Source organism: Canis lupus, chromosome 18 (genome assembly GCF_003254725.2).
Source record: "Canis lupus dingo isolate Sandy chromosome 18, ASM325472v2, whole genome shotgun sequence".
Lineage (NCBI taxonomy): Eukaryota > Metazoa > Chordata > Mammalia > Carnivora > Canidae > Canis > Canis lupus.
The window spans coordinates 40,341,858-40,361,533 of record NC_064260.1 but is presented as its reverse complement, the minus strand read 5'-3'; the positions used below and the strand labels follow the sequence as shown (position 1 = coordinate 40,361,533).

At 35.6% G+C, this 19,676-nt stretch overlaps 1 protein-coding gene across 1 annotated transcript; it reads right to left on the bottom strand.

Moving 5' to 3' along the window:
• Positions 1–15,830: 15,830 nt before the first annotated feature.
• Positions 15,831–16,763, bottom strand: LOC112663116 (olfactory receptor 4C11-like). Its single transcript, XM_025451697.3, has one exon. The coding sequence runs from the start codon at positions 16,761–16,763 to the stop codon at positions 15,831–15,833; it is 933 nt and encodes a 310-aa protein (XP_025307482.3).
• Between the last annotated feature and the right edge of the window lie 2,913 nt (positions 16,764–19,676).

The following is a 19,676-nucleotide window of genomic DNA, read 5'->3' as shown; positions in this document are numbered from 1 at the left end:
TGGCAACTTACATTCTTGTTTTCTCATCTCTAACATGAGAATGATAATATCCACATCTCAGGTGTTATGAAAATTGATTGAGGAAACATATATGAACATCTCCACCACATTACTGTGGTTACACAAAGAGCTTTCACCTAATTTTTTTACTCTGTATGCCCACTGGAGATAGGAAGAATTAGTAATTTGAGTTCAGTCAGAAAACATGCAATAATCTCTGGAAGAATTATCTCTAATTTTACTTGTCAAGAAGCCAGAAAGACTCTCGTTATGCATAGCAGTTAACCTCAGGAAAGACAGTCTCTGGTCATGCTTAGACTAAATGACTGATGATTTATGTCATCTATTAAACATATTTATGTGTAACTGTGTGTGGAGCATACTTACATTTGATTTTCATGCTCATGATTAGCCTCGAATGTTAAAGGAGGTGTCTTATGTCAAAAGAAAGTGCTTGTGTCCAAAAATTGGGTTCCATAACTTGTATAATCTGTACGAGCCTCAAAGTTTTCATTTGTCAGTTTAGGTTAATGACATTTACCAACTATCTTTTGACTAATGGATATGAGGGTATAATATTACTTTGTTTGGAAATTGTTGAAACATAATGATTATTCTATATAGAAAATACCAGTGTTTGGGATGCCTGGATGGCTCAGCGGTTGAGCATCTGCCTTCTGCTCAGGGCATGATCCTGGAATCCCAGGATCAAGTCTCACATAGGGCTTCCTGCATGGAGCCTGCTTCTCCCTCTGCCTATGTCTCTGCCTCTTTCTCTCTGTGTCTCTCATGAATAAATAAATAAAATCTTTTTAAAAAGAGAAAATACCAATGTTTAAGATGCTTCAGTGCTACTGAAAACATTACCTTAAATAGATTAGATTATCTCCATGATGTTTAGGGGTTTTCAGAAATAATTCCATCTTCAAACTGGCCTCTTCTTGGATAGTAAACTATCAGTATGAAACACAGGACACACAGACACAGACTATTTAGGTAATTCAATAACAAATCTATGGCCCTTGAGAAGGTGTTTCTCCTAATCTAAATCTTCCCTTTTAGCCTAAAGTCTCAAAATCCCTTATTGAGAATCTGGGATTTGAATTTGGAATGAATTATTTTGAAACACTATCATGAAATGACCTCCAGATGGCTCTGGTCCCATAGACAAGAGGCAAGAAATGTGGAGGAAACACTTTCAAATAAATGGATCATTTTTACTATAATGAATCTTGCTCTGGAAATGTAAACCCCCCACAATATTTTCCTCTGGCACTGCATGGATATTTAAAAGTGGTTTCCAAAAAGGTTCAAGGACCTTGGCTTAGAGCTGCTGCTTTCTCTCTCTGGAATCATCTTCTGTGATGCAAAGACTTTGTCTTAGAAGCAGGTATGCTGAAGAGACATGGTTGAGAAAAACCCAATTTTGAATAGGGAATTGCATTTCCTTTACTTGGAACACAACCATGCAAGAATCCCCTTTATTTTTGTGAACTTTTGGTTTCCGGAAAGCTAAATATCATGTGAAGAAGAAAATGACATAATTTGGGTATGGAGACCTGTGATGTTTTTAACCTGTTGACTCAGTTCACAGAGAGAATGTCTACCTCCCTAACAATATAAAAACATTTCTGGAAACCTGCTATTGATTGTGTCAGTGATTGTGTCAGTGCTAGAGCAGTGAGGGATTAATATTAGTGGAATGGTAGCCATTAAAGTCCCTGTCTCCAAAAGTTGTTTTTCATGTTCATCAGAGGGCTATGAAATTAAACAGAAGCTCTAATAGGGACCCAATTAGCAATTTCTGGTATCGTGGTCTGGTTCATAAGGAATACTAGGCAACATTAAAATTGTAGAGAGATATCAATACACAAACAGAAAGTTCTAATTTTAACCACAAGAAATGTTCCATATTCTTGTCACTTGGTATTGTTATTTTCCATGTAGTCATCCGAGGAGGTATGTGGTGATATATTATTGTGGTTTTAATTTGCTTTCCCTGATGACTAATAATTTTGAGCATTTTTTTTTCATATTATCATTGGCCATTTGTATGTTTTTTAAAGTACGTTTAGGGATGCCTGGGTGGTTCAGGGGTTGAGCATCTGCCTTTGGCTTAGGGTGTGATTCTGTAGTCCCGGGATGGAGTCCCACATTGGGCTTCCTACATGGAGCCTGCTTCTCCCTCTGCCTATGTCTCTGCTTCTCTCTCTCTGTCTCTCATGAATAAATAAATAAAAGCGTAAAAAATAAAGTATGTTTAAATTCCAGTTAGGTAACATGCAGTTTATTTTTTTAATAAAATAATTTTTATTGGTGTTCAACTTACCAACATACAGAATAACACCCAGTGCTCATCCCGTCAAGTGTCCCCCTCAGTGCCCGTCACCAACTCACTGCCACCCCCCGCCCTGCTCCCCTTCCACCATCCCCAGTTCGTTTCCCAGAGTTAGGAGTCTTTATGTTCTGTCTCCCTTTCTGATATTTCCCACACATTTCTTCTTCCTTCCCCTATATTCCCTTTCACTATTATTTATATTCCCCAAATGAATGAGAACATATAATGTTTGTCCTTCTCCGATTGACTTACTTCACTCAGCATAATACCCTCCAGTTCCATCCACGTTGAAGCAAATGGTGGGTATTTGTCGTTTCTAATGGCTGAGTAATATTCCATTGTATACATAAACCACATTTTCTTTAATATTAGTTTTAAGTGTACAATATTGTGATTCGATGCTTCCATACAACACTCAGAGGTCATCACAACTGCTCTTCTTAATCCCCATGAGTATTTAACCCATCCCCCCCTCCTTCTGGTACCATCACATTGTTCTCTATAGTTAGAAGACTGTTTCTTGGTTTGCCTCCTTCTCTGTCTCTTTCTCACACCCTCCCCATACTGGTTTGCTTTATTTCTTAAGTAACACATATGAGTGAAATTATATGGCATTTGTGTTTCTCTAATTGATTTATTTTGCTTAGTATGATTCTTTAGCTCCACCCATGTCATTGCAAATGGCAAGATTTCATTCTTTTATAGGCTGAGTAATATTCTGTCATATATATATATATATATATATATATATACACATATATATACCATACATATATTTTACATATATACACATATAATACATTTATATAACACACTACACACACATATAAAATTATGTCACATCTATCACATCTTCTGTATCCATTCATCAGCATTATCTACAATAGCAACATTATGGAAACAACCCAACTATCCATCAACTGATGAATGGATAAAGAAGGAGGCAAACCTTTTAATAGAGACAGTCTTCTAACTATAGAGAACAATGTGATGGTACCAGAAGGGAGGTGGTGGGGATGGGTTAAATAATCATGGGGATTAAGGAGAGCACTTGTGATGACCTCTGAGTGTTGTATGGAAGCGTTGAATCACAATATTGTACACCTGAAACTAATATTAAACTGTATGTTACCTAACTGGAATTTAAATATACTTTACTTTTTTTAAAAGCTTTTATTTATTTATTCATTAGAGACACACAAACACAGAGGCAGAGACATAGGCAGAGGGAGAAGCAGACTTTTAATTGTGTGTGCTTATATAGTTTTTTTTCCTAGTCCATGGATTGCCTTTTCATTTTTAAAAAGAAGTAGGATTGGTTAATCATATCTATGGTGGTACATTTTTAAAATTTTTGGTCTCACCATATTGTTTTCCCTAATGGCCTTGCCATTTTACATTTCCACCAACAGTGTATAAGGGTTTCCTTTTGGCCACATTCTTGCTAACATTTGTTACCTTTGTCTTTGTTTTAAATAACAATCTGAACAGATATGAGGTGACATTCAATTGCGATTTTAACTTACATTTCCCTGATAGTAATGTTGAGTACCTTTGCATATCTTTTTCCCTTTATATGTCTTCTTTGAAAAAATGACTATTTAGGCCTTTTGCCTAATTATAATTGGATTATTTATTTACTTACTTTTTATTAAGTTCTATAAATTCAATATAATTTTTTCTCTTTTATTATTTTTTACTTCTTAACAGTTATAAGTTTTGTGAATATTTTCTCATTCTGTAGATTGCCTTTCAATGTCATTTCCTTACTGTGCAGAATTCTTTGGTTTAGTGTAGTCCCATTTGTTCATTTTGGATTTTTTTTTTGTCTGCTTTTTTTTCTTTCTATCCAATCCAGGAAAAAATTTACAAGACTAATGTCAAAAATCCTTCCCCTTCTGTTTTCTTTGGGGAGTTCTATGGTATTAGGTCCTACGTTTAAGTCTTTGATTCAATCCAAGTTAATTTTGTGACTGGTGTTAGATACGTGTCCTATTTTATTCTTTTTCATGGATATACCGTTTTCTCAAAGTTACTTTTTGAAGATACTGTTCTTTCCCTATTGTGTGCTTTAGACACTTGTCAAAAATCAGTTGACTGTGTATATGTGTATGCAATTGTCTGAGTTCTTCATTCTGTGCCACTGTTCCATGTGCTGTTTTTATGCCAATATCATACTGTTTGTTTACTATAGCTTTGTTATACAGCTTAAAATCAAGTAATCTTTCTCAGGATTGCTTTGGTCATTCAGGGTATTTTGTGGTTCCAAAGAGACTAAGGATAGTTTTTTTCTCTTCCTGTAAAAAATGCCAATGGGAATTTTGATCATGATTGGTTTAATCTATAGATAGCTTTGGGTTTTACAGACATTTTCACAATATTAATCTTTCTAATCCATGACTATAGAATATCTTTCCATTTATTTGTGTAATCTTTCATCTTTTTCATTAATGTCTTGTGGTTTTCAATGTATCAGCCTAAAATATTTAGTGAACTATTAAATATAAGCAGTGAGAGTGAACATCCTGGTATTGTTCTGACTTTATGAGGGAAATATTTTGTGGATTGTGGTTGTTTGTTTAGTAATATTTCTAAATTATTTTTCTAAAATCTATATTCTTGGGATCCCTGGGTGGCACAGCGGTTTGGCGCCTGCCTTTGGCCCAGGGCGCAATCCTGGAGACCCGGGATGGAATCCCACGTCGGGCTCCCAGTGCATGGAGCCTGCTTCTCTCTCTGCCTGTGTCTCTGCCCCTCTCTCTCTCTCTCTCTGTGATTATCATAAATAAATAAAAATTAAAAAAAAATCTATATTCTTTGCAATGCATGGTTATTGAACTGTCCCTTTTATTAAGGATGAGATATGGAGGAACATGAAAACTATTTTTATATGTTAATTTGAGTGATACAAGGAAACATGTTTAAAAATGTTTTCACTACTCCCAGGACAGAAATGTAACCAGTGGTAGGAAGACATAGAGAGACACATTTTTATTGTTGTCCATTATGAAATAAATGAATATTCATCTGGAAAATGAAAAGGTTTGCCATTATTTTTTCATCAACAAAGGCTCTAATCAAAGTCATATCTATTCCTCTGCAACAGAAAGGTTGAAAAGATATAGGAACTATAAAACTTCAGTGGTTGATAGCCAATGATGTGATCATATTAGGTAGATATAGAATGGTATAAACAGGTCTCACTCCTACTGAAACTGGGGAGAGTCTAGGTTCTAATGATTCTTGGTCATCTCTTTCCAAGGATCCAAGAGTAGAATCTCTGAGTTCTTCTGGGCTAGACCATTAGGACATTTTGTGAATGAAATAAATGTACAAAGCCATTGAAAGAAAGGAATGCTATTTCATATGCCTTGGTTCTTGGTCTTTGAGAGTAATGAATCTCTCAGCTTTTACCTTCTTAGGTATGTCAGAATAACATCTCTGGCTAGAAAGACTTTAGTGCAAAGACATGAATGAAAGAATGTTGTAAATGCTGAGATACCTGGGTGGCTCAGCGGTTTAGCGCCTGCCTTCAGCCCAGGGCATGATCCTGGAATACCAGGATCCAGTCCCGTATCAGGCTCCCTACATGGAGCCTGCTTCTACCTTTGCCTGTATCTCTGGCTTTCTCTCTCTCTCTCTCTCTCTTTCTGTGTCTCCCATGAATAAATAAATAAAATCTTTAAAAAAAATGTTGTGGAGGAAATTTACAAAAGGATAATATTCATTTATTACACTGTTTTCTTAGTTCAAATTTAGTTCCCTTGCATCAGTTAGTAGAACAGGTAGGGCTCCTTAGATTTCATTGACTCATAGCCATTTTGTGCTCTAAGAGCATCAGGTATTATTCAGTCCTGCTGTTTCCAAGTCCAAATGCTCAGAGGTGCCACTGAATGTATAGCAATTACAAGATGAACTTGTTAAAAATACAGATTTTTTAATACTCCTTAACTATGGCCTAACATATTAGAAAATCATAGCACAGATACTGTTATCTGTTTAAAAGTCTGGCCAAATGAGTCCAGTGATCAAAGAAATTGGAGAAACACTAAACTATCCATCGTTAAAAATTGAGTAAGTAGGAGTCCATTGAGATTCCAAGCTGGGACAACAAACATGATTTTGTTGTTTCTTATCTTCAAATCTGTGAATGCATCAACATCAGAGATTATCTTTTGTTTCTTTTTAAAGATTTTACTTATTTATTCATGAGGGACACAGAGAGAGATAGAGAGAAATAGAGACACAGGCAGAGGGAGAAGCAGGCTCCATGCAGGGAGCCCAACGTGGGACTGGATCCTGGGACTCCAGGATCATGCCCCAAGCAGAAGGCAAATGCTCAACCACTGAGCCACCCAGGCATCTCCAGAGACAATCTTTTTAAAGACTATGTACAGAGGATCCCTGGATGGCTAAGCAGTTTAGGGCCTGCCTTTGGCTCAGGGCATGATCCTGGAGTCCTGGGATCAAATCCCACATCAAGGTCCCTGCATAGAGCTTGCTTCTCCCTCTGCCTGTGTCTCTGCTTCTCTCTCTCTGTGTATGTGTGTGTCTCATGAATAAATAAATAAAATATTTTTTTAAAAAACAAAGACTATGTACATATTTAAATGTACTGTACACACATATACACATACAGACACACACGTACTCTACCATAAAGACTTACCCAAGTATTGGCAGTAACTAGAATAATCAGATTTGTGCAAAAGACAATGAAGCAATAAGATGAATTATCAATGATATCTCTATTTGTTACAGAAAAACAAAGCTCAGAATGCAGTAAGTGTAGGTGAGATGTGTGTGATGGATGGCTCACTGTATTCAGTAAAACTGTTTGATTCAACATAGGAGGAAATACGGTTTCTCAGCCATTCATTTCAATGTTGTACTTGTCCAGTTTTTTGAATCAAGTCACCTACTCATCCCAGCTATGTTTTCTTTTCTTTTTTTTTTATCTTTTTTTTCATTCAGTTTGTTCAGTTTTTCCTTTTCATAACTTTATGCTAGTTGGGGACCCCTGGCTTTAGACAAGTTAAGATCAGTTAGGTAGTAGAAGCATATGAATGGGATATTAGAATTTCAATGGGGATACTAGAGGCAACTTTTTCCCATTTCCTTACTTTTTGGGTAAAAAAAAAAAAATGAGTCCTAGAGAATGGAAAACTTTCTCCCAAGAGCAGAGGATGAGAACAGGTCTTTTGTTTTTTAAGTGTATTTTATGTTTTATTTCTTTTTCATGTACATACACCTCCCCTCCATTTGGAGCCTTGCTAGATTTCATTTCTATTGTGTTTTGCAGGGCTTAGATCAGAACCCTATAGCTTAGATCTCTGTTATTTTCCTGTATTCTTTTGTGCATGCAACATATCCATATTGAGTGCTCAATATGTTTCTATCACACTACTAAATGCTAGCAAATGACCTTAAATCTTTCACAGTAGACTCTTATTCTTTAAGGAAAATGCAAACAGGCCAGAATTAGAAAGAGAAAACAAGGTTGTCCAGTATGATTCTTCTGATCTCAATTTAATAAGATCCCTCTGGCAAAGAACTTTCAGAAAATTTACCTACATATGAACTATTAAAACAAATATGACAATGATGATAAATAATACCTTAGTTGTGTAGAATGTGTTATTCTTTTCTTTGTTCCTCCAAAACCCATATGAGGTTGTTATTACTGTCTTAATTGAATCAATGAGATCATCCAGCTTAACTTGTTACTTTCAACTATTTACCATTAGCCTCTGACAAAATCTTCCTGCCCCACAGTCTTTTCATTGCATTCTTTACTTCTGTGTTTCTCAGGGTGTGGATCAGAGGATTTAACATGAGGGTGATAATGGTGTAAAATACAGCCATCATCTTATCCCCTGAAAAGGTAGTATCAGAGCAAATATACATGAAAGTACATGGCCAAGAAAATGATGACCAATTATTTTTGTCACAGAAATGTAAACATGTACCCATATTTTCCCTTGTTAATATTGCCATGAGTGTTCAAGTAGTTGAGTGTGGGTGACATCCACAGGTCTTCTTAGAACACTCTGGTATTTGAATACATGAATTTATGATCTCCTATTTGACATCAATCTCTTATATTCAAGAGGTGGTGGGTACAGTTAGAAAAGAACAAGAGGGGCACCTGAGTGGCTCAGTGATTGAGCATCTGCCTTTGGCTCAGGTAGTGATCCTGGAGTCCTGGGATTGAATCTTACATTGGGCTCCCCTCAGGGAGCCTGCGTCTCACTTTGCCTATGTCTCTGCCTCTCTCTCTCTCTCTCTCTCTCTCTCTCTCTGTGTCTCATAAATAAATAAATAAAATATTTTCTAAAAAAGAAAAGGACAAAAATTAAATATGTCTCATTGTGAGACAATAGTGCTGTAAATCTAGATAAAGTGCTTAGCTTTATGGGGCTTTTGTTATTATCCCATTTGTGAAACAAGAAAATTTCAGTTTCATTGTCATCTATCATATGAACAATTCTTTCTACTATGAATTTAAGTCTATTCTGTTGGCCTGGAATAGCCATGAAACCCTGATGAAGAGGCAGAGATAAAAGAAGACAAAGCAGTGAAAGGAACTGCTGGACACTCATTGAGACCCGTTGGAATTGAAAGAGGGGAAGTGAAATATGTGTTAATTTCTCATCTTCAGACTCAATATTTGAGGATTTCTGAGGAATTATTATTAAACATCTATTAACTAAAAAAATAATGAGTCAAAGAAAAATAAAAATTATTCTCCCCTTATTTCTGAAACCAGTTTCCTACAAGTATCTTGCAGGTATTCAAAATATAGCAATTTTATTAATTCTCTTTTTCTATAATCCTTTTTATTTTAACTTTAGAAGAAATAAAACTCATTAGTATTGTGGAGGGCTTAACTTTTATTTTTCTATCCCTTCTGAGGTAGTTTTTGTGAAGCTATCCACAAGAGAGTGATAACTTATAATTGCCTTGTGAATAATTAATATCAGGGAATCTCTGACCCTAAAACCCCAAAATCTGATAGTAATCATGTATTGTCCTTACTGTTTCTGTCTTTAAACTGCTCAAACTTGCCATTTCATAGTTTGTATGGCAACAAATGCTCCTTTCTCTACTTCGTATAAAGTCTGCTTAAAGAGAATGATGCAAAATGTTAATGACCTTGGGGAAAGCCTTTCTCCAAAGTCACCCTCCATATTCGGAACCACAAGAACTGACAATAAACTTTAATTTCAAGGTGTCTTTTCAGCTTGTTAAAAACGTTTAAAGTTTTCTTTATTTGCTAAATTTAAAAACAAATCAATTGTTGATTTAGGGGATTCCTGGGTGGCTCAGCAGTTGAGCCTCTGCCTTCAGCTCAGGACATGATCTTGGTGTCCTGGGATTGAGTCCCACGTCGGGCTCTCTGCATGGAGCCTGCTTCTCCCTCCGCCTATGTCTCTGCCTCTCTCTGTGTGTCTCTCATGAGTAAATAAATAAAATCTAAAAAAAAAAAAAATTGTTGATTTAGGACCATAACATGGTTCTAAACTATTTCAGTAAACAGACATAATTGTTTTATGACTGATATCTTGTTCATGGGATTAATATGTTTAAATATATATAGATATATATTAAATATTTAATATAATGAATATATTAAAATATCTATTTTGGGGTATTTCCCGATTGAAATTTATTTCTTCTACTCTTTTGAAAGTTCTATTTGATTGGAAAAGAGTTGGTTCAATAGTGCCTTGGAGTTCACTGGTTTTCTTTTTAATTGAATCTCTGCTGATGTCTGGAGAAATTGCTGGGAAATTCACTTCTAGTTTATACTTGGGACAAATTGTTCCACAAGCTTTTATTCTTCTATTTTTGAGTGTAAGACATCAAAGTTGAACCTTCACTACTAACATTCTTTCTTATTCCTCTCCTGTTCCTATTCTTTCCTTTCTTTTCCCTTCCTATTCTCATCAAACCTACTTCTTCTTTACATACATACATTTTGGACAAAATGCCAGACCCTTCCCACTTTCTACTCTTAGAGGGAACTCACAAGCTGTATATTTCTATCTGGTTTCACCACTTACATGGTTAATTTCTTGACCTCATTGGACCTTTTAAGAGAGAATACATATGTTCCTTTTCCAATATGTTAATAGCCACAAAGTGGGAAAATGTAGCTGTTGTTGTATTTTCTTTCCCTTTGGCCAAAGTTCACCCCACAGTGGGCCATTTGCACCTCTGTGTGACCATGACCCTGGACTCTTATTTCAGTTGTAGGAAAAGACCGAGCCCAAATTCATAGCAGAAAGCAAGCTTGATGGGGAAAGTCCCTGAGAAGCTTTGGGTTCTGATCATGTCAGACAATATCTACTACCTCAGCAGCACAGGGAATATCTATGGATAGGGTTCAGAGTGCCCACATGGATGTAAGCCAAAGTCCTGTTAGGTCAGGCCCACAAGTGACTTAAAGATGGAGAATAGTTTCCATAACTCTCTTCATCTATGGTCTTTTAGTATCATGATGAAATGCAGGCCACTGCCAAGACATTTCTGGCTATAAGGAGTGCAGGAATCTGGGTGACACCTAAAAATCTGGGTATGATGCTTGCTGTGCCTCACACTAAGGTATTAGCTTATACCTTGACTTGTTGCTTGACTGAACTGGTGATATTCACCTTTATTCCAAAGGAATTTGACTCTTTCCTGCTTTACCCATGTCAGTAGGTCCTCCTGAAACTAGTCATCTTTAGAGTCACGTAATACAAGATTTGAAATAGTGCCCTCTCATCCAGTATATGTACTCCCTGGATATAAAGCCCATAAGGTAGTGTGCTTCTTTCCTACTGTTAGGAGATGAGAATAGGAAACACTTCTTTTTTTAATTAAGAGAATATCTTCACTGTTATGCCTCAAGATTCTTAAGAACTCTACCCATGTGACAGTCCCCTGAAACTTTATAGTGTTTATCTTCTATTTCTGCCTTGTGTGAACCTAGTCGGTGTGTAAACTTACTACTGCTATATATAGAGAAATAATATGAAGCAAAAAATAGTGACTTCCAACCACAAAATTTAATCCTTAAATTAGTGGTTTTATTTTTTAAAAAAGATTTTTCTTTTATTAATTAGAGAGAGAGAGAGAGAGAATGCACACAGAGAGGGAGAGGGAGAGGGAGAAGCAGACTCTGGCTAGCCGAGAGCCCCAGGCAGGGCTAGGTTCCAGCACCCTGAGATCCTGACCTGAGTTGAAGGTAGGTGTTTAACCACCTGGGCCACCCGGTACCTCCCTCCCCCAAATAGTAGTTTTAAATTGCGAAACAAAACTTAAAGACTTAAAAATAAAATGAATTTATTTCTTTATGATTCTACAATGTGGCCTAGATTTAGCTGGGTGCTACAGCTCCTGGTTTCACCTGGAAATGCTCCCAACGACTTAAATGGAGTATGGATGTAGTACATGGTCCAAGATGGCCTCATTATTACATCCAGCATTCTGCTTCTGCTCAGGTATGTCAGTTCTCATTCACTCTTCAGGAGTGTAGGTTGGGCTATAAAACACCATGGTTGTTTCAGAGCATTCATTGTTTCACAAAAGCAAAAGCTATAAGGCCTTTCACACCAACTTTTAGGGAATGTACAACATGACTTTTATCACCTTCTGTTCATGTGGGTAAGATTACATGTGACTTATGTCACAATTTTAGCCCAGAAGAAAGCATGGAGACATAGATTCCACTTCTTTAAAATTTGAGATGTAATTAACATTATTAGTGTTTTCAGGTATACATCTTAATGATTCAACATTGCATTTATTTCAAAATGATCACAATAAATCAAGTTAGCAACCATCACCACACAGTTATATTTTTTCTTGTGATATAAACTTTTAATAACTACTCTTTGCAATTTTTATTTTTTTTTATTTTTTTTTGTTTTTTTTTTACTCTTTGCAATTTTTAAATAAAGAATATAGTGTTACTAACTACATTCACTGTGTTGTATATTATTATATTCCATGATGTAATTTGCTTATTTTATAACTGGAAGTTCCTTCCTTTGGTACCCCTTCACCCACCCTTCCTATCTCCTACTCTGGCAACCACCGATCTGTTCTCTGTATCTGTGAATTCCATTTATTGATCTATTTTTTAATATTCCACATGTAAATGAGATCATATATAGTTTTTGTCTTTCTGTTTGATTTATTTAGCTTAATGCCCACAATGATGATGTTGCCACAAATGGTAATACTCCAAAGGAGAACATTATCTAATTTTTATGAGGACAGACATTTGAGGCTGTTTCATTGGAGCTGGACCTGTCAGGATTTCCTGACTATAATGTTTGGTTCTTACCTACATCCCTCAGCTCCAGCTGGGGCTTTGTGCTGTGCTCTAGGCACCTGGAGCATAGGCTTCTTCAGCATCACATAGAAACTTCACCTTTATTGGGCAGCACTGGGCTCTGAACTTGGCTGCTGAAGCACATGTCCTGGGTATAATTCATATGACAACATTTTGCAGATTAGAAACAGATGGCCTTTTCTTAGGCCACATCCTATTTATTTCTTGATAATAAATTACAAAAAAGCCATTTGTGTGAATGATACAAATTAAGTTATCAAATGCAATGTTGTTCATTTAACATTTTAATCATAATAGATCTAAAGTCATCATTATACAGTAATTTTAATATAACATTTACATATATTCTGTTCATCATAAATAAAATTTTAGTAATAGTTGCTTGTATGGCCTTTTATTCTATACAGATGATCACTAGACTTAACATTTATCTCTTTTTAACAGCTTTGAGATATAAAGCACAAACTATTAAATTCACTTATTTAGAGTATATAATGTAATGCTCTTTGGTAAGGAAGACTGTGAAACAATCTACAGTACCTAATTTTACAACACCTTTGCCTCCTTATCAAGAAATTGCAAACTCATTCACAGTCACTTATTCTTCTCCATCACCATCAACACAGTCCTAAGCAAATACTAATATTTCTTTTTTTTTCTAAAAGTTAGAGGACATATGAGTATATTAGCTGTGGGGTGGGTTGTAGTGAAGGGTAGAGAGAATCTTAAGCAGACTATCTGCTGAGCTCTGTGTTGTCTATAGCTTCATGTAAATTGAATCATGGCATTTACTCATCGTACATGGTCTCTTCTTCTGGGATTTATCATACTGACATGTGTATCTTTAGTCCATTATTTTTCTTAGTTGAAGATTATTCTGTCTATCCTGAAAACTTCTGTCTTTCATATGAAGTGTATTTGTATTTAATGTAATTATTAAATTGGGGGGAATAAGTTTATCTCATTGTGGTTTACTTTTTTCCCCTTTATAACTTACTTTATTTATTTTCTATTTTCTTTTGAGGTAATTGAGTAGATGGTTTTTGTCTAATATTCCACTTTATCTTCCTCTTAACATCTTTTAAATGATAGACTCTATCTTATAGAAGAGTTTCAGGTTCATAAGAAAATTGAGCAGAAGGTATGGAGATTTCATGTGGATCTTCAAATCCTCTGATTAAAAATAGGCAGAAGAACTCAATAGACACTTTTCTAAAGACCTACAAATGGCCAACAGGTACATCAAAATGTGCTCAATATCACTCATCATCAGGGAAAGGCAAATCAAAATTATAATGAGATATCACTAAACAACTGTTAGAACAACTATCATCAAGAAAATAAATCTGAAATGTTGGGGAGGATGTGAGAAAAGGGATCCCATGTGTGCTATTAATGGGTGTGTAAATTAGCACAGATATTATGGAAAAGAGTATAAATGTTCTTCAAAAATTAAAAGTAGGACTACCATCCATCAACCCTATTGTTAGGTTACATCCAAAGGATCTGATATCACAATTGTGAAGGGCTATCTGTATTCCTAGGTTCATTGCATCATTATCCACAGTAGCCATGGTGTGGACTTGACTGATGAATCAATATGGAAAATGGGAGGTGTATATGATGCAGACTTTAAAAAGAAGAAAATTCTGCCATTTGAAATAGCATGGATGGAGCTGGGAGACTTTATGTTCAGTGTAATAAGAGTTCCAGGTATACAATTTAGTGATTCAACACTTGCATCCACATCCAGCTCATCATAAGAAGTGTACTCCTTATTTTCCATCATCTATTTAACCCATCTTCCTACCCATCTCCCCTCTGGTAACCATCAGTTTGTTCTCTACATTGAAGAGTCTCTTTCTTGGTTTGCCCTCTCTCTTTTTTTTCTTCACAGTCATTTGTTTTGTTTCTAAAATTCCACATGAATGAAATCATATTTCTCAGAGTTGTTTCACTTAGCATAATACTTTCTAGCTCTATCCTTGTCATTGCAAATAGCTATTGCAAATAATGCTGCTACAGACATTGAGGTGCATGTATTCCTTTGGTTTAGTACACAGAAATCAATGAATTTTAAAAGTTCATAACACCTCGCATGCTCATATCCAAGGCATGGCTGTTAATCCTTCTGCTCACTATGAGCATCAAAATTCTACTGGCAATTCTAACTTGTGAATAGATAATACCCCTTTACAAGGAAAGCACATACAGAGAAATAAAGTGGTTTCCTGTTGCAAAAGTAGGTTCTCTCTAACTTCATTAACTGGAGACTGATCAAATGAATATTCCTGAATGTCCCTGGTACTTTTATTCCATTAATAACAACCAACTTGAAGTGAAATAATAAACATTGTTTTCCTTCAAACTAACTTCTACCTTATTGTATTCAGTCTCAGAAAATATGTTGTATCTATGGTTTATTTTAAATTTTTATTTAGTCTTGACAACAGATAGCATTCCCTGTTTGACCAGTAGAATTCTCTTGATATAGTACTTATATACCAATCACACAAATTAGTGGAATATCTCAAGACCTTTGTAATACAACATCTTAAAAATCATATACACAGTGTTCAGTTATTTTAATCATGAAAGGAAACAATAAGAAAAATTATTATAATCTTATATAATTAGATATAATTAAGAAAAAAATATATCCTTTTGGCCTTTCACATGTATGGACGTTTTAAAGATAAACTAATATTAAATGAAAATATAATGAAAAGAATTTCTTACGCAAAATATTAGTTTCTTTGCTCTGAATGTGTTCAAAGAAAGCAGGATACCTTATCTGAAATGTATATAAAGGTAATTACAAGACACAGAGTACTGGCTCTACTTTATTTATGAATACTCACTGTTAGAACAGTCACGATTGTGTATAAATATCTTTCATCTTATCATACCAGAGTGTAGACTGAGATGTGAGGAGTATCTCACAATCAGTAATGTCAGAATTGAGCTTTCAAGAAAAGAAAGAATCAGGCTGGTAATATGAGGAAAGCTACTAGTTTGAGGGCAGAAGTACAGAGAAAAAGTAAGGAAATTTTGTGTGTAAAACATTTGAGTTCTTTGGGAAAGTCAGGATATACTGTATCATATTTGATATTTCCACAGATTAAGTAATCAACCAAAGTCCTCAATTCATCTTTTGCTTTCTGAGGTAATTTTGACATGCCATTTATTTTTCATGGCATTTTTCACTTCTGCATTCCTCAGTGTGTAGATAAGTGGATTGAGAAAAGGTGTCCCAATAGTATAAAATACAGTTACCATCTTGTCCATGGGGAAAGTAGTTGGGGGGCGTGTATAAATGAATATACATGGACCAAAGAATAAGATTACTACAATGATGTGAGAAGTGCAAGTAGAGAGAGCTTTTTTCTTCCCTTCCGCACTGTGGTTTCGCAGGGAATGCAAGATGACAATGTAGGAGATCATCAGAATCACAAAACTGCTTGAGCAAATGGCCCCACTATTAGACACCAACAGTAGGTTGATCACATAAGTGTCCATGCAGGCAAGTTTCAGCAAGGGCTGCAAATCACAGCAGTAATGATCAATCAAATTGGGTCCACAGAAGGGCAATCTCAAAGCCAGGATAATCTGGGCTGTAGAATGGATAAAAGATCCAATCCATGCCAGAACAATTAGGATGGTGCAGACCCGCCGGCTCATGATGGTTGGGTAACGTAAAGGCATACAGATGGCCACATAGCGATCAACAGCCATTAGGATGAGGACAAAAATCTCCATGGAGCCAAATAAGTGTAGTGCAAAGACTTGAGTCATGCACTCATTGTAAGTTATGATTTTTTTTGCAGAGAGTGAATCCACAATTAGTCTGGGGGCTGTGGAAGTTGAAAAGCAGGAATCAGCAAGGGACAAATAAAATAAGAAAAAGTACATGGGGCTCCCAAGTGTCCGGCTAGACTTGATGGTCACAATAATAAGCAAATTCCCAACCACAGTTCCCACATATAAAATGGAGAATATTACAAATACCATTTTCTGTCTCATAGGATCTTGGGTTAGTCCTAACAGTATGAACTCTGTTACGCTGTTATTTTGCTGCATTATTTCAGGCAAAGTGGAGAAAGCGCAGGTTAGAAATAATGTCAAGGAAAATTATTATGAAATGAATACACCCCATTTGGGAATCAAATCTATATGCATGATTGTGGAAGTGCCAGTTACCAGTACATTATCCCTACTGTCTATGTTGTTTTCTCCTTAATAAAGTGGAAATGATAATATTTATTCACAATTTTCACATGGCTGTTTATTGAAACAATGACATATATCAATAACGATAGACACCTGATTCTTCAGGCATAATAAACATTAATTTAGATAATTTGGTATCCGAGGGTATCTTTCTGACCTGAATGTGGTTTTGTTTTGTTTTGTTTTTAGTTTATAGCAAGGACTTAATAGGTTAGAAATCTGCAAAATCAGGAAAATTCATCATGATTTACATAATGTGCTTTCACACTACTTCAGCCTGGGAATTCAGTTATAAAGTATCTTACAGTAAATATTCTGAACAATCAAGGAATGATGTAGAAACATTTGATAGTCTTTTTCTTGATGAAACCTAAAAGAGAGAAAGCGAGACAGACAGAGAGGATAAGAGAGAAACAATCCGTATTTTAGCAGTGAACATTCAGTAAATTGGTCCAGTCCACAAACATATTTTAATGTTATCTTGACTAAGTTTATTTCCTGTTATTTGAACTCTAAATATTTTCTACTTTTTTACAGTTCTAAATTCAGCTTATATCACAAAACATTCTAATTTTGATTTTATTTTTTAAAATATTTTATTCATTTGAGAGAATAATAAAAATAGAGAAGGAGAGAGAGAGAGTAAGCAAAAGTGGAAGAAGGGGCAGGCTGAGAAGCAGACTTTCTGCTGAGCAGGGAGCCTAATACAGGGCTTGAACCCAGGACCCTGAGATCATGACTTGGGTCATAGTTTGATACTTAACCAACATACTCACTCAGAGCCCCTAAAACTTTGGACTTTTAAAATTAGTAAATCATATATAGTATAAATTACATCCTTGGAATCAAAGTTAGGAGGATGACTTTTCCCTTAAAATATTCCCTTTGTTAGATGAAAATGTATCATAATCATGCTGCATTAAATATAAAGCTTTTAAAAACCTCGTCTTAGCAGATGGTTTGTTAATCACATTGGCATATTATTGGTTCATAAGAATTGTCTTCTGACATGGGCTGCAGGGACAGCAAGATTGCCAGGGCCAGAGGAAAGTTTAAATGTCTGAGAAAGAGGGTGAGTCCGCTGTAGAGTCAATTCTGGATTCAAGCTCTCTATCACCTCATGCCCCAACCACACTGCCATTCACTACAGGTTCCCCTATAGTTTTATGAGGTCCAAATATGTTCTTTGTCCAACTCTTCTCCAAAGAGGAATAAAAACTTGTTTGTGGTTTCTAACAACTAGGTATTATGAAAGATATCTATCTGTTGATATTTCTATCTAACAATCTACAAATTGATCTATCATCTACGCAATAGAGATACAGACTGAGACATTTATTTAGTTCACATAATAATAGATATAAGAATGTCAAGAATGTCATATATTAGAAAGAAGAAACATAAGGAGGGTAATTTTTATCTAACTGCTGTATTTAAGCATCTCAAAAAGTATGTTTTTAATAAGTATTCATAAAATGAGTGAAAGAATTAGGAGAATTTCATATTGATACAACCCAATAATGTTTGGTCCTATTCAATACTCAGTTACCACTGAAAAGGGAATCCTACTCCACCCAAAGCAAAATCATCATCTCCAAGGAGCATTTCTTACCTATTTCCTATCTATTCCCTCAATAGATATTATTTCTATTTGCTTATCTCTCCACCAGGAGCTGCTGTCCACTTCTTTTACTCCATCTTCTCACCTTAGATGGTAAAACACTTCTAGAAAGTTCCCTAAATTTTCTATCCATCTGCAAATGCCTTTTATGTGTTGGGTGCACACTGTGACACTGATCAGATAAATTTTCTCTGTGTATTAAATACAAGTAAGTTAATCCCCAACACAAATCTTACCAGTTTTGATAAGAGTTTAAGCAAAGGATAGGATGTTCAGTCGTCCTCTTTTCTTTGCAAGATCATTTGGCCAGTCTTTATTCAAATGAGAATTTAAAAAAGTGTTTCAAAAATTCTGTTTGATCTCTTTGCTGTAACTGAAGCTCAGGTTCTTGCCCATATGGCAGACGACCATGCTGGCCCTTGATTCATCCCACACTTTCTGAAATCCACTCTCACGTGGAATTTTTCCTGGGAAATGTTTTTCCTGCAGTAGTATTTAAACAGGAGTGATGCAAAATATAGGAGTCTGGGGAAAGTCATTCCCTAAAGTGTCTCTTCCCTTTTAATTAAGCACACTTGAGCTAGATGTACTAGAGAACTTAAACTTCAATATGAATTAATAAATTATGGGATAAAGCTGATCCTTCTTGCGATTAAAGGTGTTTATTTGTTCCATAAATGACCTATTTGACTAGAATTAAAAAAAAAACTGATTATCTAGTGATCTAGTGCCCAGGACTTGGTATCTGGTACCATTATCAAGAAAGTGAATTAGGACTTCTTAAAGAAATGGCTGATTCTAGGTCTGGGGCCAGGATTGTACAAGATGAATTGGAGCATCTTGTAACGCTAGAGGGTACGGATGCTAACACACACACACGTACAGTCACTGACGCTGTAATGAGAATATGCCAAAGGGAGACAAGAGATAATGGATAGGCCTCGCCACCCCCCTCAAGTGCCAAAAGCTGGAAAAAAAACTGAGCAACACATCAATGACATTGAATTCAAATACACCTCATAGTTTACAAAATCCAAAAGTTCATAATGATATAACCACTTAAATAAATAACTAATAAAGAGATAATAATAGACAAATCTCCCATAAAAAAGAATTCCTGATGATATTGTAGTACTATGCTC

Coding starts and splice junctions, on each gene's coding strand:
- LOC112663116 (XM_025451697.3), bottom strand. CDS start 16,763: ATGCAGCAAAATAACAGCGTAACAGAGTTCATACTGTTAGGACTAACC.